This window comes from Misgurnus anguillicaudatus, chromosome 18, assembly GCF_027580225.2.
Source record: "Misgurnus anguillicaudatus chromosome 18, ASM2758022v2, whole genome shotgun sequence".
Taxonomy (NCBI): domain Eukaryota; kingdom Metazoa; phylum Chordata; class Actinopteri; order Cypriniformes; family Cobitidae; genus Misgurnus; species Misgurnus anguillicaudatus.
The window spans coordinates 18,064,419-18,090,320 of NC_073354.2; the positions used below are offsets into that span (position 1 = coordinate 18,064,419).

General features: G+C 39.2%; 1 protein-coding gene and 1 long non-coding RNA gene across 10 annotated transcripts in view; one reads left to right on the forward strand and one right to left on the reverse strand.

The window, feature by feature from the left end:
• The window catches only part of LOC129429422 (uncharacterized), a 45,958-nt gene that overhangs the window by 10,670 nt on the left and 9,386 nt on the right, over nt 1–25,902 (forward strand). The window lies entirely within an intron of this gene.
• slain2 (SLAIN motif family, member 2) lies at nt 205–25,821 on the reverse strand. 9 transcript variants are annotated; one of them, XM_055186097.2, is made up of 10 exons: nt 25,102–25,821; nt 22,094–22,236; nt 9,713–9,883; nt 9,207–9,377; nt 8,777–9,118; nt 8,521–8,697; nt 5,574–5,654; nt 2,664–2,702; nt 1,762–1,974; nt 205–1,687 (listed from the first exon to the last, which is right to left on the reverse strand). In XM_055186097.2, exons 1-9 carry the CDS (start codon nt 25,563–25,565, stop codon nt 1,769–1,771), a joined length of 1,794 nt encoding a protein of 597 aa, XP_055042072.2. In that variant the 5' UTR covers nt 25,566–25,821; the 3' UTR covers nt 205–1,687; nt 1,762–1,768. The 9 variants fall into 9 exon arrangements, with proteins under 9 accessions (XP_055042072.2, XP_055042068.2, XP_055042070.2 ...); XM_055186093.2 differs by having other exon boundaries at nt 1,773–1,974; nt 25,102–25,818; XM_055186095.2 differs by having other exon boundaries at nt 1,773–1,974; nt 8,557–8,697; nt 25,102–25,817.

Below are 25,902 nucleotides of genomic sequence, written 5' to 3' on the forward strand. Positions count from 1 at the left end.
AGATCTTTTCTGAAATCTTAAAATGTGCACTTTTTAAAAAGTATAATTGTTCATATTTCATTTTAATAGCATGCTTGGTTGTAAATGACTGATTGAACGAAGATCTTGTAATGCACTAAACCGGACAACTAATACCTATTAAATCTGCTCTGACACTAAAGCTCTCTGCCATGTCAATAAATTACAGATAATAAAAGACAGACCAGCATTTTCTCCATTTTATTTGAAATGATTTAACACAGGGGAAACAGAGCATTATGTTTGTGAAGATATAAAAGGTTTTACCAAAAAACAACCCACAAAATGGCATGTCATGTATTCATGACCATACTAGGCTCAAGCATTCGTCTAACGCTATATCTCACCACACAAAGGCATCTCATCATTTTATAAATAAGCCTCTTATCATAGCATAGTATTCAGTCATAAATATCAAGGGGCTTTTATGACATAAGGTTGTTACAAAAACAAATATAAACTTTATCAAAGCAATTACAAAAACTGAGCAATAAATGCAAAAAAACCCTGAAGTAAATAATATTGGCAAAAAACGCAATGGGCACAAACCAAAAAAAATTAAATCTGAAGCAATTACAGAATTATAAATTATAGGCACTCATTGAAAAACAAACTTGCGCGGTCTCGATAGTGTGCAGCATGATGTCATCACCGTATGTTTATCATACACTGGTAAGCGCCATTTCATTTCTTGGCCATCTATCGGTTACACTCATTGTATGACAACAAATGACATGACCAGGAATTTTCCTAAATTAACAGCACAAAACCACTACACTTCACCCGCACAAATCTTTTTACGACCCCTGCAACTGAGACATTAACACTGGGACTGATGAATTACCGATCAACAAGTTTGACGAAACAACAGTGTACCCAATTAAATTAGTCTCAGACTTTTATATTCAGTGAATCACTCAATTTCCATTTAGGAAATACAAATACATATCGGGACATGTCTCATGACCGATTTCTTTCAAAATCAGAAAAAGGTTGATTTGTGCTTGCACAATTGTTCACAAACTCTTATATGCTTCCAATATTGTTCAGACATAAAATGCTTTGGAAACGTAGCTTTGCAGTTGAGGTTGACATTCAGAAAGAAAAAAAGCAGAGAAAATAATAATTAGGCATTAGATCGATATATATATTTATATTCATAAAAAACAAATACTGTTTGGATATTCTTTGAAAGAAATATGTTAAATAATGGTTTCAAATAAATAACAGACCACATAGATATGAAAGACATTCGGACTAAATGCAACTCTCACGGCATTGACTCTGTATCACCATACAGACCTTTCCCATGTGAATTTCAGCAGCCAAAGAATTTAACTAACAAGAGAAAATAAGCTTTTCGGCTCATCTCTTGTGTGTTGGGTTGGGGATTTGCAAGCGTGACTGTGTATTCTGTTTGCTAGGTGAGGGCGCCCCCAAGTGGCCAAATCCCAGTCTGATTCTTTGGCGTCCTGTGATGTCCAGTCTGCCTTCCACATCAAGTCATTATAATCTGTTTGGAAGAATGAGTCTTTTATTTGCGTTGTATCTTCATAAAGTGCCAGGTTCTACTACTGTTTGTGCTGCTGGTTCTGGGCATGCTCAGTAGCAGCCCTCTCTCCAGCTCTCGTCTCTGATACCACCGTATGTCCTTGGAGCTGGCAGAGACCTGTGGAGCACACCCGGTCAGTACACAGTATATCTCGCAAACGTTATGTGTGGTTTATAATAAAGCGTGCTCACATTATCATTACCTGCGCACAGGCTGGACCAGTTTGCTCCGTGGAACTGGTAAACCCCCACCAGCACTGGGGCGTGGCAGACCGCTGCGGGGTGGGGCTATAGAGCGCGTGGGCGTGGCTGTGCCTGAACCATGATTAGACATGACCTTCATAGGCTGCCGTAGGGCCAGAGGAGACGGGGCAGCAGGAGTCCTTAACTTACTGGAAGAGGGCACTGTAGAGCAGAGAAGAAAATAAATGAGCAAAAATCAACATTTCACGTACGGAAAGGGATGCAATATTATTATATGAACAGAGACTATAGGCGTATCTTGTTATGGACTGAATAAATAACCCATAAGTGCTTTTATTCAGTAGCTTTGCGTCTGTCTGTGTAACACCTGATACAAGCCATTCAAGAGATCAAAGTCATGGTTAATGGAAATGGGGTACATATTTTCAACAAATATGTGTATATATATAAATAGCACAAAAAAGTCAGGATGCAAAACCTGAAAACCAAATCGGCTCTATTTTATAGGCATTTTATACACATTTTATCCAATAATAAAAAAAAACACAGCAGAACTTTACATCCAAGAATAATTCACATTCACGACCACAACAAAATGTTTACTTGCACTTGCATGATGACATTGCATGAACATAAAGCTAGTAAAACTAAAACACAATAATTAGTTAGTATATAAATAAATGATGAATGAATGGATGGATGGATTAAAACACCCTTGATGAACTTGATGTCGTGTTTACAGATATTTTCCACAAAAAAGTCAAATACCCTGCTTGCACAAATGAGGGAAATATAAAAATCACAGTACAGACGAATCACTATTCACACATACACTTGCACAACATGTAATGTATCACAGCAGTGAAATATCTGCATCCGTGGATACTCACTGAAATCTGCTTCCTCTCCAAAGCAACACGAGAGAGGAACTGGATGAGAGATGGAAAAGAGAGATTGGGTTTGCATGCGCTCATCGTGCTGATCGATTCACAGTCCACAATCTGACGAGCAGCTCAATACCATCAAACATTTCTCAAAGAGTGCAACTGACCGACGTTACTTAAAGGAACAGTGCATCCAAAAATGAAAACTTAAAGGGATAGTTCACCCAAAAATGAAAATTCTGTCATCATTTACTCACTCTCATGTTGTTACAAACCCGCATAAATTTCTTTGTTCTGATGAACACGAATTAAGATATTTTGAGGAATGTTTGTAACCAAACTGTTCATGATGACAGAATTTTTAGTTTTGGGTGAACTATCCCTTTAAGTATAATAAGAGCAGATATTTCAAGATCCTCTTTTTCATAGAACAACAAACAGTCCATAGTAAACATGCTGATCTACAGTAGCTTAAAAAAATCATGTTGTGCTCCACTGAAAATAATAAGCATGCCGGTTTAGAAATGCAATATTTGCTTGTTTAAAATTTTGGTCATAAAATGACTTTCAAGAACAAATAAGTATGTGGATGATGTGGAGCAGCATATACACAAGACACATGGCAACATCAGTCACTATACCAGTGCTTTTTAATCCTGGGAAGCACTGACCTGTACAATATTGCCACAGACAGGTGAACAATCCACCCTTATCAACCGATACAACACTCAACCATGTAGTTCATGACAGATTTAAGAGTTAAGCCAGATTTATAGTCGTGCATAAGCCCTACGCTGTAGGTTATCCGTAGCCTGTGCGTAGCTCTGCGTAGCCTGACGTGCACCTCGCAAAATTTTTAACAGCACGTCTACACGGACCGCAAGCGCTGTGATTGGTCCACCAGAACCCCTCCCGTCAGGTAAAAAAAACTGCATCATAGGTATTTCCATTTGCAACAGTAAAAAAATGTATGAGCCAAGTTGAGGAGTGATTTAACTCAAACTGCATCAAAAGGCTCTGTCTATTTACTTCCATCATTGCTGGTCTTCTCAAATCATACACAACAAGTTGCTGTTTCTTCTTCGTTTGTGGGTTAACTTGCCAAGCTTCTTCTTCTTTGACGGTCGCACTGCTACTGTGGTTACACGCGTGAATACTGCGTCCTAGCGGTCTGCGCGTGTGTTTGCAGTTAACGCGGACGACGACACAAAAGTATAAATGAAAACCGACGCGGAACCTACGCCTTTGAGGCTATGCCGTAGGACCTGCACACAACTATAACAAGCCCTTTACAGTGGCAGGGAAAGCGTTAATCGAATATCGATAAGCCATTTACAACTCTTGGTCATTAAAGATGGGGTGCATGAACTCTGAAAGCCAATGTTGACATTTGAAACCACCTAAACAAACACACCCCTACCCCAATAGAATCTGGACCTTCTTTTGATAGACCCGTCCCACACATACGCAACCCAGGCAATGATGTTGGTTAGTAGACATGCCCCTTACCACTGATTGGCTACAAGTGTGTTTTGGTACTCCTTTTTCCAAAGTGTTTTTCAAAATTGATGCACCCCGCCTTAAAAAAAGTTGTTTATCAAAATGTTCAGCACTTTGGTCAACCCCATGGTTGTTAATGGGTCATATGCTGCGACTTCTGCTGCGGTTTGTGCATATAGACGATCTGTAAAGGTGCAAAGATTAAACTCTCAAACCAAAAAAGATAATGTTTTTAAAAGTTAAGGCTTATCCATGCCTTCCTAAAACGCCTCATTCAAACACGCCCTCACATATCTATGTTACTGTTTAGAATGATTTGCATGGCACCGCCCAAATGTATATGCAAAGAAAGAAGGTTTAACTTTTATTCTCGCTGTAGTGTTGTTGCTGCTGCCGCCATGTTGTGGAGCTTTGGGAACTAAAATTCCAAATATAATAAGGGGCGTAAGCATTTCTTTCAAACGCTTGAGGTATACATATAAAAATCAGTGCGTTTCAGAAAGGCGGGGCACAGAGGAGCAACAATGTGCGGTATGTGGAAAATAATGTTTTTTAACCTTAAACCACATTTGCATTACACCAAATACACAAAATAATGTTCTTTTTAGCAACGTTATACGACCCCTTTAAAAATGTGCTATATAAATAAAGCGAAAGAAAGAACATAATTTTATTTTAATAACATGGAAAAGAGGAACATGAACATCCGGCCTAAGATCTTCATAGATCTACAGGAGAGAGAAAGGTATACAGGTTTGGACCAACAAGATGGTGAGTAAATGGTGTAATTTCCAGAATGTCCACTGAACAAATTTAGATATCAGCAATGCATGCTTAACCCCAGTCCAAATCCTCCATAATCCTCTGTTCTCATACTGTTAACCTGCCAGCAACTAGTGTCAGCCTTTTATAACCGTGCATGTGTTGGGACAGCGTCACTATTTTTATTCTCCTAAGTTTTAATACCAAAACAGGCACAGAATGGCACCTGTCTGTCTACTGCAGCAGTGTCACGAGAGATGCAATGAAGGATTTGCTTACAAAAGCACTTTCTGCCAAAACAAGCAGCAATGGGAAGTGCTGTATAATATAGTAACAAAGTTAAGTCAGTAGTGATTCACTTCCACAATTCAGGCCAGACCACTTTCAGTAAAAATCTCATTTATCTTCTCCATACAGAAACTGATTTTTAACAAAAACCAACCTACAATTATTTTAGATACTCTGCAGATCAGTCTTGCATACTTCTGCAAAACATACAGTCCACATGAAACATAACCCTATTCATCTTTTAAATAGACACACATGTGTCTTCTTCTTGTGTTACTCAAGTCTCAAGATAAAAACAGTTCATAGAGACTTTATAATGCTTTGGCTGTGATTGGCCATGCCCTGGTAACCCGCTCAGTGAATTACCTCGTAGAGACGTCGGGCTCTGGAGTCTCTCTTTTGGTTTCGGAGACGAGCGGGCAGGCGCGGAGAGCCTTTGGTGCGATGCTGAGATAAGACAAACAGAAATTATGTTTGTGATTTGGGCAAATCTGCTCTCAGCTGCCCACCTGTAGGCCACCAACACTTACAGTCACCTTCAACCAAAACTGATCCCGAATCAGAATTAACTTAAGAGTTTCAAGAATGCCAGGGAAAAGACAGCCAGCCAAAGATGAGTTTAATTAAAGGCAGTGATCCTTCAGCCATTCAGTAAGTTCACGTGCATGGGTAAGACAAAATGGCACTTCTAACCAGCAGCCACCAGAGGGCATCAAATCCAAGAGAAAAAAATTAGATCCCAGCGTAAAGGGAAGGCAGGAGGCAGCATAGAGTTGATCTATCTACAGTAAACACATCCAAACAACCAGGACGCAGGGTGTGAGAAAGAGTCGGGGATAGAAGAATGAGGAGGAGCATGCTGAGCAGAAAGAACGGAAATAAAACAAGACCCTCCATGTTATCAAGGGTGGGATGAGAAGCCCGCATCCTTCAATTCGGAAATGACGATAATCTTTATGCAGTGTCTCGCTGCATGTGCCCACCCTTTAAGAGATTAATGGGGTTTACACTTGGGCACGGAAATGCACGATATTGTAATTAAATATAGATATACAAAGAATTAAAGGAAAGTAACTCCACCCTCTACAGAGATTTCATGGGATGAGGTGACCATTGACTGCCCTTATTTATTTTTCAATGATTCACTCTCCTGGCATGATATTTGCTTTCTTCCATGGGCGTTACAGTTTTGAGTTCTTAAGTTTTGAAGACAATCTGGGTTTCAAATGTGCTCGTAGTGATGTCACGGACACGCAGTGAAGACTTAGCTCATGAATACTAAATAGATTATCTACAAATAATTTACCATGCACTTCAGTGGATGCATGGCAGGTGTGTGAAGCTGTGTTTGCGTTTCGTTTTTTCCATTGCTTTGGACAGTCAGGCTTTAAGAGGTAATGCTAAGATGCTAATAAAAATGTGATTAAGGAAGACTGTCAAGAGATTAAAGAGTCCCATCCAGCAAGCAAAGACACCACAGGGGAAGTAAGAGAGTCAAATGTGTGTCAAAAGCACAGAATATGAAACCAGATCCCTCTCTATACAACTTTTATATCAAACATCACATAAATGTAATTTACTTTTTTGTGTGGTGTATGTTTATGATCGAAAAGATGCAGGGACATACAGTACTGCGCAAAAGTCTTAGGCCACCACCACCAGACTTGTTGTTTTAGAAGTTTTAATTTCCATACATATTTATTTTTCAATTTATTTTATAAAGATACAAATAGAAAATACAGGAAATATGTATAAAAAAAATAAAAAATAATAATTTTCAGGACTAAATGTTTTCTTTAGGCATCATCTGTGTTTAGTGTGACCTCTCTTGGCACTAAACACATCTTGAGCGTTTTGAGCAGAATGAAGTAAAAAGACATTAGGATTTAATTTTATTTAGGTTTAAGAGATCCTGCAGTTTCCTCCTATTGCTCAAGTGGAAGGGGAGTTTACCCTAAAAACTGGACACATCAGTTTACATTTGTATACAGTTTTTAATACTATATACACATTTCCTGTATTTTCTGGATGTATTCTATTAAAGAAACTGAGAAACGATTATATATGATCACTATAACATAATCTTATTCTGGCATGGTGGCTTAAGACTTTTGCACAGTACTGTAGTGTAAAAATGTGTGTCTGACAATTTTCTCAAATACTACCGTATTGTCCCAAATTTAATACGACCCCCCTCCTTTAGAAAAAATGCTTTTTGAAGAACTACTCTTGTCTTTTATAAAGAAAATGGTTTAATTTGAAAATACTATGTGGACCAGTTTGGTTCCCCACATTTTTTAACAGTGTTGGGGAAAGTTACTTTTTAAAATTACTTGCGTTACTTAGTTACTTTTCATGGAAAGTAATGCTTACGTTACTTTTGCGTTACTTTTTCTTACTTGGCTGAGGCTTGATCTCTTTCAGGCCTTGCAGGTGTTTTTTATGATCGCAAAAACGTCAAGCTCTGGCCTGTCATCTCAGTTTCTGACTCAAACTGTTCCTGCTCAGTCGCACAGAGTGCGTAATTCTACGTTAATATGTTCAGTTTAATTAAGTACATTATTTGATTTTCAAATTGAGTTAATTAAACTGAAAAGTAACTTGCATTACCTTTTTAAAAAATAACTCAAATATTAATGTGTACATTTATAAAGTAATGCATTACTTTACTCGTTACTTCAGAAAAGTAATATTATTAAGTAATGCGCGTTACTTGTAAAACGTTACACCAAACACTGTTCTTTAATACTTTTCATATGGCATACAAAGTCTCCTGGTTCAATTTTGTCCCATTTCAGAGAAATGTGTGTGCCAAAATTGCAGTAACATGTTTGACTGGCTGGTGTAAAAAACTTTAAGGGCATTTTTCTCGGTTTTAGTGTTTGCGTAGTTACTGCACTTAGCCTCTGTAAGGCAGCATATATAACCCGCAGTCCATCTGAAATGACTAACAATTAGCCTAGCCTGTCCATCTCATTGTGAAAAAACATGTACAGTAGCCTATTAATATTTCATTAACAGTTGACGTCTGCCTTACTGTAAACGACTGTAGTTTATCAGGTTGCTTTAGTCTAGGTGAACTTGTTTATGTGTATTTGGCGCCACCTACCGCACTTTTGCAGATGTACAGTATGATTGACATGTAATCGTCTCTAGAACTCAAATATAAGATGGCATTGTTCATTGAGAGGCATTTTTGTGAAAAAAATTCTTATATTCAGGACAATACGGTAATTTATGTGTGGATCTGCTGTGCATGTGTATGTTCATTGGCTTATTTAATGAATGCATGGTTGCGAATGAGAATACTCACTGATGAACTGACTGGTGTGTGTGTTTGTACACTCACTGGCAGACTGACTCTGATGTCTGGGTGATCCTCCGTTTGGCACTTGCAGATTTGACTCACAGCTCCTGCTGTTTTTGACCGGCTCCGCAGTCGGTCCGGAGCCGGATCGCGTGAGGTTCGGGAGACTACGCCTCAATTTTTCTGCATTGAGAAACCCATCAATGAATCATTTAATTCCAAATCTAAAATTGTGTCTCGTACATCCTAAAAGAACGGCTACCTTCATTCTTAAGTGCGTTGGTCTGGGTGTCGTGGCCCTGCAGAGAGTGTCGAGGCTGTTGAAGGCGACTCATGATTGGTTGAGGAGAGGCACGGCTGTACTCTAACGAGCGGGCGGGCGAGCGGGAACGGGGCGAGTTTCTGGGAGAGGCGCGGGGGGAGTGTCGAGGGGAGGGGCTGAAGCGGTTGATGGGCGTGTGGTAGGAGTGGTGGACGGCCTCCTCGTCGTCATCCAGGCTCTGTGCGTCCAGCTCTTGGTCGCTCAGAGTTCCGCGTCGTAACGACTGACACGATGAACCGGAGCTACGTCGAGAAGCCGTTGCAGCGTATTCTTGCCTTAAACCTGGAGAGGAAAAACAGATCCTTAGAATGGAGGCTATAATAGACTTAAGCTATAAAAGCACTCTAGATTGAAAAAAAATATCACTTACTCTCTTCCTGCATGCGGGCGAGTATCTGCACGTCTGTGACGTCATTGAGTTTGTATGTGGTCGATGAACCGACAGAGTCTTCGTCCATCTCTGATGTGCTTAACTCACTGTCTATTGAGGATTGTGGGCTTACTGCCTGTGTATTTCTGTCCGTCGATCCACGCTGGTGACCTACACACACAAACATAAACACACAAACACCAAAGAAATTAATAAAACATCTAAACGCTATAATAAAAAGAGTGAGTAAATGATGACATTTGTCATTTTTAGATAAACTATTCCTTTTAAAGTGTGCTTAAACATCACACCCTTGTATTTTCACAGACTACCTAGGGATGGTCTTGCTTTAAGTTTTATTACAAGCTATTCACACACTGGCAATAACAAATGTGCTTCAACCAATCATGAGTCAAACACTGTGGATATTTTACATACGGCATAGTGCAAAACAGGTTATTTGCAAACTCCACATATACCGATTGACTAATGAAAGATGTCTTTACCTGCGCTGCCGGGCAAAACTAACTGCTTGACAATGGGAACTCTAGATGGCGTGGAGAATGGGGAGTTGAAGCCACTGCTGTATGGACTGTTTGCTGCGTTTGTGCTGTACGGGCTTCCGTAGTTCACTTGAGGACTGTAGGAGCTGTTGTACAGACTCCTCCGCTTATTTTCTAATGAAGAAAAAAGCAAAAACAATGTAAGTGAATGTTATGATGTTAATTATACAGGAAAAATTTCTCAGATGAAGAATAAAACAAGTTACTCATTTCGCCATAAACCAACAAAGGGTTAAAAACCACCAATACCATCATAGATGCCTTTTAAAGCATGCATTTTTATGTTAATGTTCACAATAGGGTTTATATTGAGTCTATATAAGCATATGGCACTGCCAACTCTAATACAGAGCATCATTCTGAGGCTTGGTGAAGTGCAGTCCGTTACAGACAATGTGGTCTATTCAGACTAAGAGTACAAAGCTTCATACACACACACACACACAACAGCTTTACTCAACAGTCATTTAAGTGGATGGCAATGCCATTAACGTCCTGTTATTTCTCTCACACATAGGCTCAATGCAGCCATTGAGTCTCTGTTGAAGCTGCTGATTCAGTAATACAGTCAGGATGCAATAGTGATGCTCATAAGCTGTTAAAGAACAAGTTCGGTATTTTACACTAAAAGCCCTGTTTTCAGATTGTTTATGATGAAATAGAATGGTTTTGACTGAAATTTCGACATATGTGGCTGGCCCGAGAATTTCTGGGTGTTTGTTGTTTCACCTCCCACCTCTACAATGGCTGTATAGGTGCACTGGAACAATCCTTCCTAAACTGCATTAAACTTTCGTTTACAAAGACATGAAACTCACCGAGTGGTCAGGGGTGTTCACTGATATGCTCACACAAAAATCGCTGCAAAATACGCATTCTAACAGGTTTTATCATAGTTTTTGCCAACTCCATTGACTTGTATTAGATGTGCTGTGAGGTACGGTATTACTCTGTGCCGGGAATGTTGTTTGTATTCTTGCAATTGGCGAAGGTGGATTATCGCCACCACCTGGGCTGGAGTGTCTATTATTCAAACTTTCAGCGGAAGAATGTACGGGTGTGAGGCGTTTGGAAAAATAGGTCCACAAGTTTACAACGAATGCTAAAACACCTGTTGGAAAGCATCTTTTGCATCAATTTTTGTGTGAGCCGCAGTGAACACCCCTGACCACATTGTAGAGGTGGGAGGTGAAACAACAAATACCCGAAAATTCTCGGGCCAGCCGCATATGTCGAAATTTCAGTCAAAACCGTTCTATTTCAGCCCCCTTAGCTGTTATAAAGTGCACTGTAACCCCACTGCTTTGCGGGGGTTTATCGCGTTTATAAAACGGTTACATCATATGCATAGCAGGGTTTCACAAAATAAAACACAAATAAGCTGTAATTATATTAGTACAAATATTACTCTTCCGCCAAACTAAGTAGTTCCTCAGAATCAAGTGTGGCTGCAACAGAGCGCAGTTCCCAACCAACACAGACGCAGCAAATATGATCAAAGACTTTGGTGTTTATTTTATAAATCAACATTCATCTAAGATATACATTAACATTTATATCGTGCAACTGTTGAAGTGATTATCAAATATGCTTCGAAGCATGCTTAACGCTTTCCCCGTCTGGTTGCCATGCAGTTTTAGTTTAATGCATTACAGAAAAATTATCTTCTTTAAATAAACATAAAATATCAAATGAAAGAACAGTCCATCCGCTTTCCAACAACAAGAAAAAAAAAAGTTTCATCCTCATTTGTTCTCTTATCAGTTATCACCTCTCAAATTTTCAGCTAAAAGCAGAGATAATTCCATTTTTGTGAAAAACTTTAGTAAGAGATCAGATTCAACGCTGTTGTGTCGAGTGAATGCGTCAGTGTTTAAGTTGGGTAAGATTGCCATCTAGTGGACAATAGCGGAAATATCAATAAGACAAAAACAACTCAGAGAATGTTTTATCTTTATTGACGAAATTACTCAACAATATTTATTGACATTTATCTGGATAGCGCAGTGATACTTGTGATGCGGTCTGAACCGTGGGTTTACCGGGGTATTTTATCACGGCTTAGAACGCGTTTCAACCAATCAGAATGAAGAACCAGAATGAGCCGTTTTATAATATCTTCTTTTGTGTTCATCAGAAAAAATAAATGTATACATGTTTAGAACAACATGACGATGAGTAAATGATGACAGAATTTTCATTTTAAAGTGAACTATCCCTTTAAGGAACACTTACCCATCCCAACTGTGTGTGTGTAGCTGGATACTCAAGAGGTCATTACAGTACATTTCCCCTGAACTCCTACTCTTCCTTCCATCTTTCCATTTATCCACCCCCACCCTTTTCTCTCTCTCTCTCTCTCTCTCTCTCTCTCTCTCTCTCTCTCTCTCTCTCTCTCCCCTCTGTAATGACTCTCTTCCTCTCTATTCCTGCCATCACTCAGTGTGTGCTTAATTCAGGGAGAACAACAACAACATCATGCCCTCTGCACCCACTTCCTTACAGATCAATCACTGAACTGTGTTAACACAGTGCTTACATGAATACATGCACACCGCTTGAGAAATTGAAGACAAAAACCGCTACAAGACTACAGCTGCGTGACTTATGAGTTCATAGGTGTTGTTGATGGGGGCAATACTTAATAATAGCCAGTATTATTTGTGCTAAGACCACAGTTAATTTACCCAAAGTAGGGCTGCACAATTAAAAAAAATACTAATTGGAATTACAATTACATAAACGTCAAAAGCCTTAATAACAGCTGTCCATTTGTGCTCTTTTCTAGGGGTTTGGGCAGTATCTCCACCAAATACAGTGGCGAATCAGAGATTTAAAAATTGACAAGTTGACATGTCCATTAGCCATTCATTTTGGATTTTTTATAACAACATAACTCCCATAACTAGTTTTTATTTACATTATATTATTTAGTTTTGGATGTTTAGAATTTACCATGCAGCAGTTTCACAGAAAGTTATAAAACATTTCAAAACTTCAACGTAAAGTCTATTAATCACTAATAAAGACCGAAAATTACAATATGAAGGTGAACAATCAACAAACTGATTATGAGAGAATGTGTGCTAGAATGAGAGCACTGATGTGAGATCAGTTCTTTCATAATATAATATAAACAATATGATAAAAGAAACTAAGGAACACTTGTGCTATAGAGCTCTTAAGATCAAAAAGTCTTTTTTATAGGCAAGGCATGGGAAGGCAAGTTTATTTGTATAGCACATTTCATACTGAGAGGTCATTCAAAGTGCTTACATAGAAATGAGAAAACATATATAAAAGAAAAAAAAAGTAAAAATAAAAGACATACAATAAAAAATAAGTGACTTTTTAAATGTGATTTTTATGAAACAGTTTAAAATGTGTTAGAAACAACAGTGCCTGTGAGCAGAGATGTATTAATTATTTTTAAGAGATCAGTTTCTAAACAGTTAAATACCTTTTTGAGAAAGGTTGTGGGAGCGTATAAAGGCTGCAAGTTGATGCTTTAAGATGTTGTACTGTTTCTTCCAAGGTTTTTAAATCAAATTCTGAGAAAATGACTAATTTCTGAGGTTGTTGTAATGAGATCTGACTGACCACAGTACAATATGAGGCCGTATTGATCCCCATTCTGATATTACTGAAAAAGGTTGCAAACTCATTGCATTTGTTGTCAGAGAGCATTTCAAGAGGAACTTGATTTGGGGGGTTTGTTAGTCTCTCTACAGTATCAAAAAGAGTGCGAGTGTTGTTTATGTTGTTGTTTGTAATGTTTGCGAAGAAGGTCTATCTAGCTGTACCTATTTCTACATTGAAAGCCCGAAGACTGTCCTTATAGATGCTATAATGTACTTCAAGTTTTGTTTTCCGCCACATACGTTCTGTTTTTCTGCATGTTCTTATCATGCTCTGTACTGCTGTTGTGTTTCTCCAAGTTGCTTTACGTCTACCAGTGATCATCCCGACCTTTACTGGAGCTATAACCTCAATAGCATCTTTAACTTTTAAGTTAAAATTTCAAGAAAAACGTCATCAACAGGTCTGCTGATATGCTTGGCAACATTGATATAACATACCTCACTGGTGTTCTCATTTATGAACCTTTTTTTGACATCAGTGGCAGGACAGATCAATAAATCAAAGTAAACACAGAAATGGTCAATGGTCATCCTTTATAACAGTGGATGGATGAAATGTTTAGATCCTTGCTAATAAACAGATCAAGAGTGTGTCCCCAATAGTCTGTAGGACCTTGCACGTGCTGGGTGTGTCAGATCAAAAGTGTTTAAAACATTTATTAGTTCAATCGCAGTATTGTTTTCTGCATTGTGTATTTGAATATTGAATTCTCCAGCAATAACAATAGATGGAAATGATCAAACGAAATGCATAAACAAATAAGGATGAATCATACAAACTTTGTTAATAATATATTTGGAGTTAGTCCTGGTTTTTCTTTTATCACTGCATGTAATTGCTAGCTAAACATGAAACTAACTGTATGATGATACAACTGTGTCAACAACAGGTTCCCTTTACTTCTTCACTATACAAACCAATGCAAAAGATGACCTTTGACCTTCAGCTAATTGACAGTTCCGTGTATGTGTTAAAAATGAAGCCAAGAGGGAGCTCTGTCCTCATTCAGTAGGGACTAGACAAAATCAGGATTGACACAAAGAGCCCGGATCAGTGATGTTCAGACGGCTGTAAGCCACTAACACCAGGACATTAGCATCAAGGACATTTAGCATCAAATGTCAAAGCACATCAGATATAACACTTTCTACTTACAGGCTAGATGTATAAGGTTACAGATTGTTTAAATCATAAAATAATAGGCGCACACATAACCCAAAATCCTAAAACTGATGCTAAGTGTGTCATGTGAGTGTTTTGGAATAGACAAAAATAGGCTCGCCCTTAAAAACTAGCCTGAAGTGTATCTCGCAATTGTGCATCAAGTCTAGTCCACATGACTGCTTATTCTAGCCGAAAACCACTCACTTAGACAGAGAAAAGATTGATAGATTATAATTCGTTACATTTATATAGCGCTTTTCTGCAGCACTCAAAGCGCGTTACATATGAAAGCGGGATTTTTTCTCAACCACCACCAATGTGCAGCATCCACCTGGATGATGCGACGGCAGCCATATTGCGCCAGAACATCCACCACACAACAGCTTATTATTAGTGGAAAGGAGTAATATATTGGAGTAATATCGCCAATTAGTATATGAGGGGATGATTAGTAGGCCGATGGGCAAGTTTGGCCAGGATACCGGGGCACACCCCTACTCTTTTTCGATGAACATCCTGGGATTTTTATTGACCACAGAAAGTCAGGACTACGATTTTCTCATCTGAAGGATGGTGCTTTTTTGACAGTATAGTGTCCCCATCACTATACTGGGGTATTAGGAACCACACAGACCACAGGGTGAGCACCCCCTGCGTGTATCACTAACACCTCTACCAGCAGCAACCTGGTTCTCCCAAGAGGTCTCCCATCTAAGCACTGACCAGGTTTAACCCTACTTGGTGAGCAACCAGTCTTGGGCTACAGGGTGATATGGCTTCTGACAATAAACTTTTTATATGCATCAGAAACTGTTGATATCGATATAACAGACCTGCATAGAAGACAGTAGTAGTTCATTCATGGCCAAGAAAACACCAACTATATCAATGGAAAATGTGTGTAGGCTTTGTTGTCTGAATTTCCACAAGTAAAATGAATTGGCTTAAAGTGAAAACTAAATCCATTCAGCAAGATTGCTCTAAAGCTCTCAAAGTAGATGCTAATCAGATAACCGAGTATACATTAGCCAAATAAACTATTATATTAACAGCGTATGTATCCAATCAGTGGTTATCAAACTGGGGTTCGCAGAAGGGGGCATGGATCTGATATGCTTTGAGGTCAAATAAAGATCCATACAGTATAAATACTGAGTTCCCCAACCCTATATATATATTATATATAGGTTTGGGGGGCATAATTGTTGTTTACGTGGGGGAGACCCAAGGAAAAACATTGGGAACCACTGCCTCATAGGGGCTTTTTGCACCTGGTCACTTCATGCATTTTCTCTGATCGTAAAAAGACTATCCGATCGTAAAAAGACCAGGTGTAAAAGCCCCCAAAACAGTTTCGAGACAGATTTAAATCCGATCACTCAAACCACTTCAGGAGATGGTCTGGGATATATCTTAGATAAAACTGGACAAGTGTAAATACATCTGGTTGATGAAACCACATAAGTCTGTGCATAACTCCTCCCAAACTGGCAAAGTTTGAGGCAAACAAAGACCACACGCTTATTGCTTTATGTAGCGACGACAGCGGGTAAAAATCTTCCTAGAATCAATAAAAGAGTCCAATGACAAACTCAAATGGCATTAAACAAAGAAATAAAACTTTGAAAGAGAGTTTCGTGAACGCTTTTCTCCGTCATGGACCTGTACGTTAAATCATCGCGCCGTCACTCTTCTGCTGCTCTGTATTGGGCGCTCTAGTTTATGCCGAGCAAGGAGACGTGCGTCCCCTGCCCAACATACAGTACAACATACAGTAAGTGCTGCCTTTTGTTGCATAAACATCATCTTGCCAAGACGCATTTACAGTATGTGGCCAAATGCCAATGGAACAGTTTTAACAAATCAAATAGCTATCCGATCAGAGAAAACACATGAAGTGACCAGTTGTAAAAAGGCCCATAGGCATAGCCTTGTTTTCAACTGATCCTTTGTAGCAAATTACTCTGGTTTTTACAGAACTGAAAGTGAAAATACTAAAACGGTTTTAAATAAAGTCTAATAAGACAGCAGGGCTTATTGCAGGCCAAATAAAGGTCTGCAAACCTCTGTCTGTCAAGCACAACCCAGTTTTCTTCAGCACAGTGAACATGAGGCTGCGCATCGGCCCATACGAAAGTTGTTTTTGGAAAGCAATAAAAGGTCACCAGAGCAACACGGACTGTTTAAGGACAAACACAGACTGCAAACTACAGAAGAAAGAATTCAGCGTAGTGAAATAACTGAAGAGAGACGCAGTGAGAGAGAGAACAGCTCATGAATAACGCCAACAGCTGAGAGCTAAAGAGACCACAGACAATAAAGAGACTGGGGGTGGATGGAAGAGTAAGAACGACTGAAGGATTCATCAAGAGTGATGTTGAAAGTGAGCAAGGTATGACTGATCTATAAAAGAGTGAACACTGAGAAAAATGATAAAAAAGTGAGCTCTAGTGTCAAACATGTTGCTATATTGGATTTGAATGCAGGGGCAAGCTGGAGGCTGAAGAGAGAGGGCGATAGAGAGATCTATTTATTATGCCATTCTAATCTTATGAGAAAAATAAGGAAAGACAGATGACTATGCTGAAAGTAAATCTCAGCACTAAACAACCATACAAGTCTTTATGGAGCGCTGAACCTGCTGAATCACTGCATAATACTGTACTAGAGAATAAACAAATAGCATTTTCTATCAACACCGTGTCCTCTGAGGGCTCTGTACTTTTCTTTAAACCAATGGAGAAAAAAATATCATGTTTTGTTAATAATTTCAATACTCATTATTCTTAGGTGTGCTCAAAATTTTGCCTGTAATGCATATATGCAACATTTCCAATACATTTTAAAGTTATATTTTTCAGGGGTTTTTGCCTTTATTTGGAGAGTTGACAGGAAAGTGTTGGGTGGGAGCAGGATCGGCAAAGGACCGCAGAGATGGGAATTGAACTCGGGTCGCCATAAGCTAGAGGTCCACACGGACGACCCGAGGACCCGTACGGGTTCGGGTCTATATTTTAAATGATCAGCCGGGTCCGGGTCGGGTCTCAATCTATTACTCCGGGTCCCGGGTCTGTTAACATTGTGGGTAATACCCGAATCGATCAGACTCGGAGAACACACACACACATTTAAATAAAATATTATTTTATTTAAATGTGAGTGTGTATATTTGGTGGCTCCAACCAGGCAGCTAACGCACATGTGCTCTTGTAATGTTTCTCTGGCTACCAGTCAGGAGCTTCTGCATTGAGACGCAATGACTTTACCTTTGACAATTGGCTCCTCAATTTAGAAGGCTGGACTTATTCCGGCATACCGCGCATTTTGCACTTACTTCTCAAATTTTTATAATATTATAAATTGACCGTCTTGCTGTTATATCTAAAGTTTTCGCGACTCTGCTCAAAGAGCACAGAGATGATAGCAAAGAAGTAAAGCTAACGAAAGCAGCCATGGCACTGAACGAGCAATAATTATTATAATCCAAATGGGCAAACAGCATAAATTATTATGCAAGTTGACCAGATAAACAACCAATGTAGAACTGCGCTAATCATCACCGTAACTGTAAAGTGGACTTTTAAAGCTGGAATAAGTATTAAGCATTTCAATCATCAAGAGAGGAATAACATGGATGGGACTTTCTTGGCAATGAGGATTGTGCATCACAGTCAGGTACAAGGAGGGAGAAGGCTAACTTCTATGGGTAAGACAAAAAGTTTAATTTTCGCTACTTGTTTATTGACTTATTATAACATTTAGCTTAAGAATATTTGCAGGTCGGGTCTGTGTCTTCCCGGATGGGTTCGGGTCCAGCTTTTAAATAATAGACGGGTCCACGTCGGTTCTGGGTCCAGCTTTTAAATAATAGACGGGTCTGGGTCGGTTCCGGGTCCAGCTTTCAAAATAACAGACAAGTCCGCACATTTACTGGTCTCTTCGGGTTCGGGTTGGAATTTTTGGACCCGTGTAGACCTCTACCATAAGCGCATTAGCACTATATGTTGACGCACTATCCATTGGGCTATCGGCGCTGACTACATTTTAGGTTTTATTGAAACATTTAATTGTAAGTTTAAGATCATGGCTCTATTAATGAAAACATTTATGACACACCACCATCAGAAAAAAATTGGCAGTATCCTGTAAAAAGGTCCCGTACCATTTAGGTAGTAAAATGCACTCTTTGGTACCAATATATACCTCTGAGGAACTTGAATATATGAACCCTTTATGTGAAAATGTGTCATTTTTGACAGGGTAGGGTAGCGCCCCAGTGACAGCTTAGGAATAGAATATTGTGACCATATTTTCCAACAATGTACATGCACCAAAGTCTTTAAAATTCATGCCCAAAATAAATGTTGGTAAGAAATATAGGGAGAAAATGGAAAGAATTTAAGGAAACAAAGTCAGTGGAACATGTGCTAAAGTCTAATGGAAAAACCTCAATCACTATCTGCCTCAGTTTTTGCCTTTGACCTCATGTCCAGTGAGGTATGTAACCATGGATATGAGAACAACCTCATGCAGGTGTTTGCATATTTTTGGGTGAAGTGTGAAGTCCCGGGATGGGTTGCCATGGCTGGACAAACACAAAGCAAGCAAAGCAGACTATATTATTTGCCATCTAAAACCCCATTCACACGGCACTTTGGTCCCAGAAAACTTCTGTAAAAATGGCTTCTGTGTGAACACACATGCCCATAAATGTTTTGGGATCGCTCCCAGTAAAGAGGACCTAGTAACATTGCCGTAATATACACGGAAAGCATTCTGTGTGAACAAAACACAGAAACAATGCCGAAAGGGGGGTGTCATAGTGAGGACGTACGTGTCATCGCAACAAGAAGTTATGGTTCAGCTCTTTGACACAGGGATTTAAACACAGATCAACAATCAAACTGGACGGAAGCAGAGATCAGGGAGCATGTGACTATCCACGCTGAAGCTGAGATCATTCACCAGCATTACAGAGCAGAGCATCACGCGCTCCTTATATCCTTTACGCAGCAGCTAAAAATAGTCCCCTTAGTATCTTTCAATAGCAGAGGAATATTTTTGGGCACTGCGTAATATCATTGCACCTCCTGCACCGTGTTACGTCGGCAAAGTCCTTGATTATTACACCAGAATGAGAGTATAGTTCTTAGCCATATCTGCCTAGAAAATCGCAACTTTAAATTTTTCGTAGGTCTTAGTACACGATGTAACTACAGAAGAGTCAAGTTTTAAATAGGAAAAATTTCGAAAACTCTTTGGTTGTTTTTTTAGGCGCAATGCTAATGGACTAATCAGATTCAATGGATTATGCTAAGCTATGCTAAAAGTGGTAGCGCCAGACCCGGAGATCAGATGAATGGATTCAAAAATGATAAAAATCAAATGTTTAACTCTAGGGGAGCTGGAAAATGAGCATATTTTCAAAAAAAGTGGAGTGTCCCTTTAACTATCGACCACATTGAATACTTTTATTTCACAGAAGTGGTCTAGAAACGGTCTGCTGCCTGGTTTTTGTAAAAGTATTCGCGTTAAATGCGTTTCTGTGACGGCTTAAAATGCTTCCAACATGTACTAGATTTTGAAACAGAGACTATTAGTCAATAACAAAAACAGTTTCTGAAACTCTTATATATTTACTTTATTTAATGCACCATGGCTTCAGAAAAGAATACTTTATTTCAGAGAAATGACAAAAAACCTAGTTTGACTTTAAAAGATCATATACAGTAAGATGCTGAATTAGGTTTAAAGTTCAGTAGCATTTTGTGTGAAACCGCTGATATATGCAACACATCTTTCCCTCTTTTACTATCACACACTTGCACACCTGTGCACTAACCCAGCACCAAACCTTTTTGAAGAGAGAAAATAAAAAGCATAAAGAAAAGGAAACACAAATGAGAAAGAGACACAAAACGCTTCAAAGGTGTGTACAATCGGAAGACGACTTGACATGCATCTGATCTCACATGACTTAACTTGCTCCCTTTTCCTCTTGCAAAGACTCTGGGGAACTGCGAATGACTCAGGTAGCTTGGAAACCACACCACACATACTATGTATGCAAAGTCAGCAGCATACCCACCAGCAATAAGCTTTAAACACTCCTACAGGATTTAACGTGTACAAAATGACAAAACTCTACCATCATCTCAATCAAGTATTTTCTAAGAGTTGTTTAGGAATAAATGTAATGTGAATTATATCATAACTGATTAGTAATAATAATAACAACAACATCCGAAACTGGCTTCTCTTCTGCCTGCTCCATAATGACATTATTAAACCCATTTAAACAATGACATCATACACTTGTCTGTCTCGCACAACGATGAGTGATTCACACCTGGCACTGTTTCAAAAAGTTAACTAAGGGCTCATTCATATTATCCAAACCAAACCATGCCCCAGCGCGATTGCCCCTTTTCCCAACGCCCCCAGATGGACGCACTCACAATGTACTTACATCAATCCGAGCCGGGGCGCACTTTCGTCATTAGGATGCAATTGTTTTGAACAAAGCAGGAAGTTAAGCACTCTCTTAACACTGGAACCCATTGCAATGTTAAGTCTGTGTTTTTTATTCTGAGTCGTTTGGTGCACGATGACACACAGCCCTCTTACATGCCTATCATATTGCTTAGTTGACCTGTCTCGTGTGCAGCGTAGACGTTCACGTAACCCTGCTGCGCACTTCATAAGGTTTTAACGAAGGCAGATGAAGGTCCCAATTGACGTCTCTCCTTTTGAAATGCGCTCTGGCGCGATTAGCGATCACACTGCGCCTTCCGCGCCTGAGCCCAAGTGAACCGCGCTCCAGCCCACCTCTTCAACTCGGCCAGGGCACGATTAACCAAGCACGGTTTGATTTGGATAGTGCGAGTACACCCTAAAGGCCGATGCTGTAGAAAACTCAGATATATCATCTGAAATAATTACTGCACTATTATACTTTTATTGCCAGTTTACAAGACAGACTGAACTGTTTCGGGCAGGACTTATCTTTGAGAAGGACTATAACTTGAAAGGATCTCTCAGAGAGGGACATGCAAATCTCAGAATGAAACTAAAGTGCAGTGATTGCGCTTTTAGAAGAGCAACAACCTTTGCCACGTTATTCACTTGCTGAGTGATATTGCATGAATATCAACTGGGGTTAGAAGTCTCAGTTAGGTAGTCACATGTCATTATGTTGGCGTGTAGACAGTCAGTGCTCATCTATACTGAGCAGCTCAATTTAAGACATGTCACATGGGCATACCTGACTAAAACAGTAATAGCCTTTCTGACTACATATAAGACTATAATTAGAGGAGAAATGTGAGGACGGACACACAAATAAACAAACAAACAGTCTATGTACAGATACTTTCAAAATTGTGATTGAGGGTATATCTCAATCTCTAAGGTAAACATTTACATTTAGGCATTTTACATTTACATTAAATCCAATCAAATTATCAGAAGCTGTCAAATATATGCATAAAAAGAATAAAAAGTGTGCGTGTTTAGTACCTGACATCGTAAGGTCAAGTCTGTGTAGAAGAGAGCGTTTAGCAGACTCCATATCAGGACTTGGATTATCCAGAGCTTGTCTGCACCACACAATGGGACTCAAGGCTTTCTGTAGAGGACTGTTCAATTTCGCCTCATACAACCTGCGAAAACACAACGAAGAGGTCATTCACATGGCATAAACACAAACATTTAAACATAAATATTTAATGAAGAAACATGCTAAGTGAGGAAGTTCGAGGATGCTTCGATTAACAGTAGCCTACTCAACAACCCATTGCCTCAAAATAAAAACTGGCCTGCTACCGAATGACCCAATGAAAGTTTTTATAATCATCAGGGTGGGTTGTAAACTGCATTCTGTAAACAGATCTTTAATATTGTGCAAGGCGAAGCAGCTTTGCTTAGTCATTGAGACCTGAATTATTAAGGCTATTAAAGCACTGGCACAGCACTGTATTGGTGAGCAGATCAGCTGTGTGTTTACTATATAAATATGGGGCCTTATAAGAAAAGATAATATCAAATGACAGCTGGAGTGGAAGAAACGGGTATTAGTTAAATCATCATATTGTGGGTCAGCTGGTGGAAATTTAAGTGTCTTATTATAATCTGTGTTTCCTTACTGGCATGACTGCAAACTTGGCAATAATAAATCACATTAGCAAATGGATGGCCAGAAACAAACACCTGTCAGGGTTTAGAAATATCCATTAAAGGATAAGAAGGTTCAAAAATGCTGGAGAGATGAAGGGAAAGATGGAAAAGAAAGTGGAATTGGAAAATAAGGGAATAGACAGAAATGTGTTGTATTAGTATTGTTCTCTGCCAGTCGGTTGGCAACCAATGGTCTGGTTTACCTCATTGCAAGTTGGTAACAAGTCATCCAAAGTATTTTTGCAGTCATAATAAAGGAATTTTTAGGCCACACAAACAATCAAAATATATTTGGGTGGATTTAATATTGGGTGATTCTCACGAAATTAGACTTATGAGGTGTCATGAAACATTTTGACAAAAAAAGTAAATGCAAAGTAAGAGTATTAAAATAAGAAGCATACAGTTACAAACATCTCTTTACATACTATTTTGCACATGTGATTTTAAATTACATCATACAAACCAATTTTGTTTTTTTTCACATTTAAGGGGAAAATGTCATTACCGTAACGTGTCCATGACTGGATTTGGGTTCTTTGACATGGAAATATTTATAATTAAAAAATCTAAAAACTAAAAAGCTTCAGTGCATGTTTTACTATAAACATTTACAGTAAAGAAACATGTGGTATTGGTAAATGTAGAGACAATAATAAAGAATATAAATTTGTCCAAGAAAAATTCTCATCCTCCGCAACAATTTTCAATCATTGTTTAAGCCCTCAAGGAACTAACATTTTCAAAAAAAATTGTTGGAAGGGACATAATTGATTGTGACACTCAAGATGGCTACCAGGTAAGCAGTTCTTATTTTTCTCTTCAGATAAAAGTTGAAATTTTGTTTGTCATAGTACCTAGACAACTTTTTAGTTCTATTACCAAAACATGATTTTGTAATTGCATATATTTAATGTAATATCATGTTGCGTAATGATCATTTTTAATAATGATAATCTAAAAAATTTAAATAATTCTATAGGAAATATTTTTTAAATCCTCGAAAAATAATGGTTATAGTAAGTTCAGACCTTAATCTATGTGCAAAAAACTGGCTTCAAGGGCTTTTAAAAAAAATCTGATGCTGGACACCTTCTAAGTCTGGATTTTGTGAGGATCACCCAATAGTGTACAGCGAGAGAGTCACAAACACATCTGATTTTGAGAGATGATTGTATTACTGTGCCCCTTGTCTACTCATGTCAGGGGTTCATTGATTCGACATAATTATAAACACATTATCTTCTTATCTTGTTAACAGATTTGCTAACATGTTTTAAAAGAAGTGTGATTATCCAGTGTCCCATCCTAATCATTTGTGTGACCTTAAATAACAGCAAATCAATAAAAAGTGGTCACAGAAAACACAATCTTATCCTTTCATCACCATGACTAAGATGATTACATCAATTATGTGTCCTCAATGCTGTATTTAAAGCTGATCGGTTTAGTGTGTGATAAGAACATTTTCTGTCCTATCAACTCAGTAAATCTAAAGTTAGTTAGTGGTATAACAGGTGTTTTAAACTCATTGACTTGCAGGTATCCAGCTGTTACTTTCCCAGCAATCTACTTATACTTCGAAACATCGAAACAAACAAGATCTGAGGATCATGTCCGGATTACAGCATTCAATCTCTGTAAATTAATCTGAACCACAGAATTACACAAACACTGATTGAAGCAAACACAAACAATGGATTACAAATGGACACTCATCCAGACAAGCAAAAGGCAGATTGATTACTATTTGTATAACCATATAATAGTATGGTTAAACTATGGCAACAGTAGCATGATCATGGCAAATTATAAGTTACTATGGTTTTACTACGAATACCACAGTTTAACAAGGGTTTGACAGTATTAGAAAATGACATAATGTCTGTCATTCAGCTGCTTTATACAACCTGAGAAAAATAATCTAAAAATCTGCGACATATAAAGCATCATTCCAGTCAGCACTCTGTTGCTTGCTGCAACACAGGACGTGTCTTTCATGCCCAAATATGCTGTCTAGTAGGCACACTAGATTTTGGTACAGAGCCATTGACAGACCGACATAAGTACCCACATTAAAACAAAGATGACAAATGGGCATTATTGACAGGCGCACTGCAGTAAATGGTTTAAACAAACTGAAACTAATACCAACCTTCATGCAGGGGGACAGTAACTACGTATTTAATGCAACAATATTCAATGCAACAATGCATCACGCGCATTCCTCCAAATACTCGTCACTCTATGCGGCGTCGCCAAACAGCTGCGCGCGCCTGTCAAACTGCTCAACACATGAAGGGTGTGTGATCGGGGTTAAACACCCGTCAGGAAAACCCAGTTGTACTCACCAGCTGTCTTCATCCTCATTGAGGCAATCCATGTCTTCCAGATCGAGAATCTCCACCTCATCAAGTACTGAAGTTTCCCCGTCCTCGATAAAATCCAACGAATCATTGTAATATGACGAGAGGCTCGTTTTAGAGGTGGTACAAGAACCAATGTCACTGTCATAACCCCCACCATAAGAACCGCCGTGATATGATCGTCTCGGGCTCATCCGTGAGTTCTCCAAAGCACCGGTAAAACCCCTCGATCCGCCGAACCCCACCCCAGTGAACCCGGCGAGCCCCGCCGCCGCACCCGGAGACTCGTACCCGGCGCTCATGGGTCTTGTGTTCCCGCCGGAAGAATTGGAGGAGAGCAGACTGGATCGGCTCCTGAGCTGCTCATTCTGCTGCTCGAGTTTCTTCACCAAGTCTTGAAGCTTCCGCACCTCCAAGTCCGCGTTTATGTTTGAGTTAATATCCTCCATGGTTAAACCGACGATGTGTCCACGACCGGTTGTGTCTGTCAGGTTTGGTCAACTACCACCAAAGTCAAAAAGTTAGCGAGTCTTTTTCAAAAGGTGTTTGAAGGGAGCGCTGTCAACACCGTGACTTGAAAGTTACTAATCCTATCGTCGTCATCTTCTCCGAGCATTAGTACACACTATGAACTCCGTCGCCATCTTTACCGTCCGCCACTCGCGCTAACTGGAAAATCTTTGAGAAACTAGAGGTGTCAGACGTCATCACGCGTCTAGGCGGGGACGAGCACGTTTTGGGAGCGACCGTTCACAAGAACGCGCACCTTAACCCCAAAATAACAAA

Bases quoted from the DNA above. Each gene is read 5' to 3' on its own strand.
- slain2 (XM_055186093.2), bottom strand. From the start codon at position 25,565: ATGGAGGATATTAACTCAAACATAAACGCGGACTTGGAGGTGCGGAAG. The intron at 9,378-9,712 runs GTAAAGACATCT...TTGTGTGTGTAG, and splicing joins AGTTTTGCCCGGCAGCGCAG to GTCACCAGCGTGGATCGACG. The intron at 9,119-9,206 runs GTAAGTGATATT...TTTCCTCTCCAG, and splicing joins CGCCCGCATGCAGGAAGAGA to GTTTAAGGCAAGAATACGCT.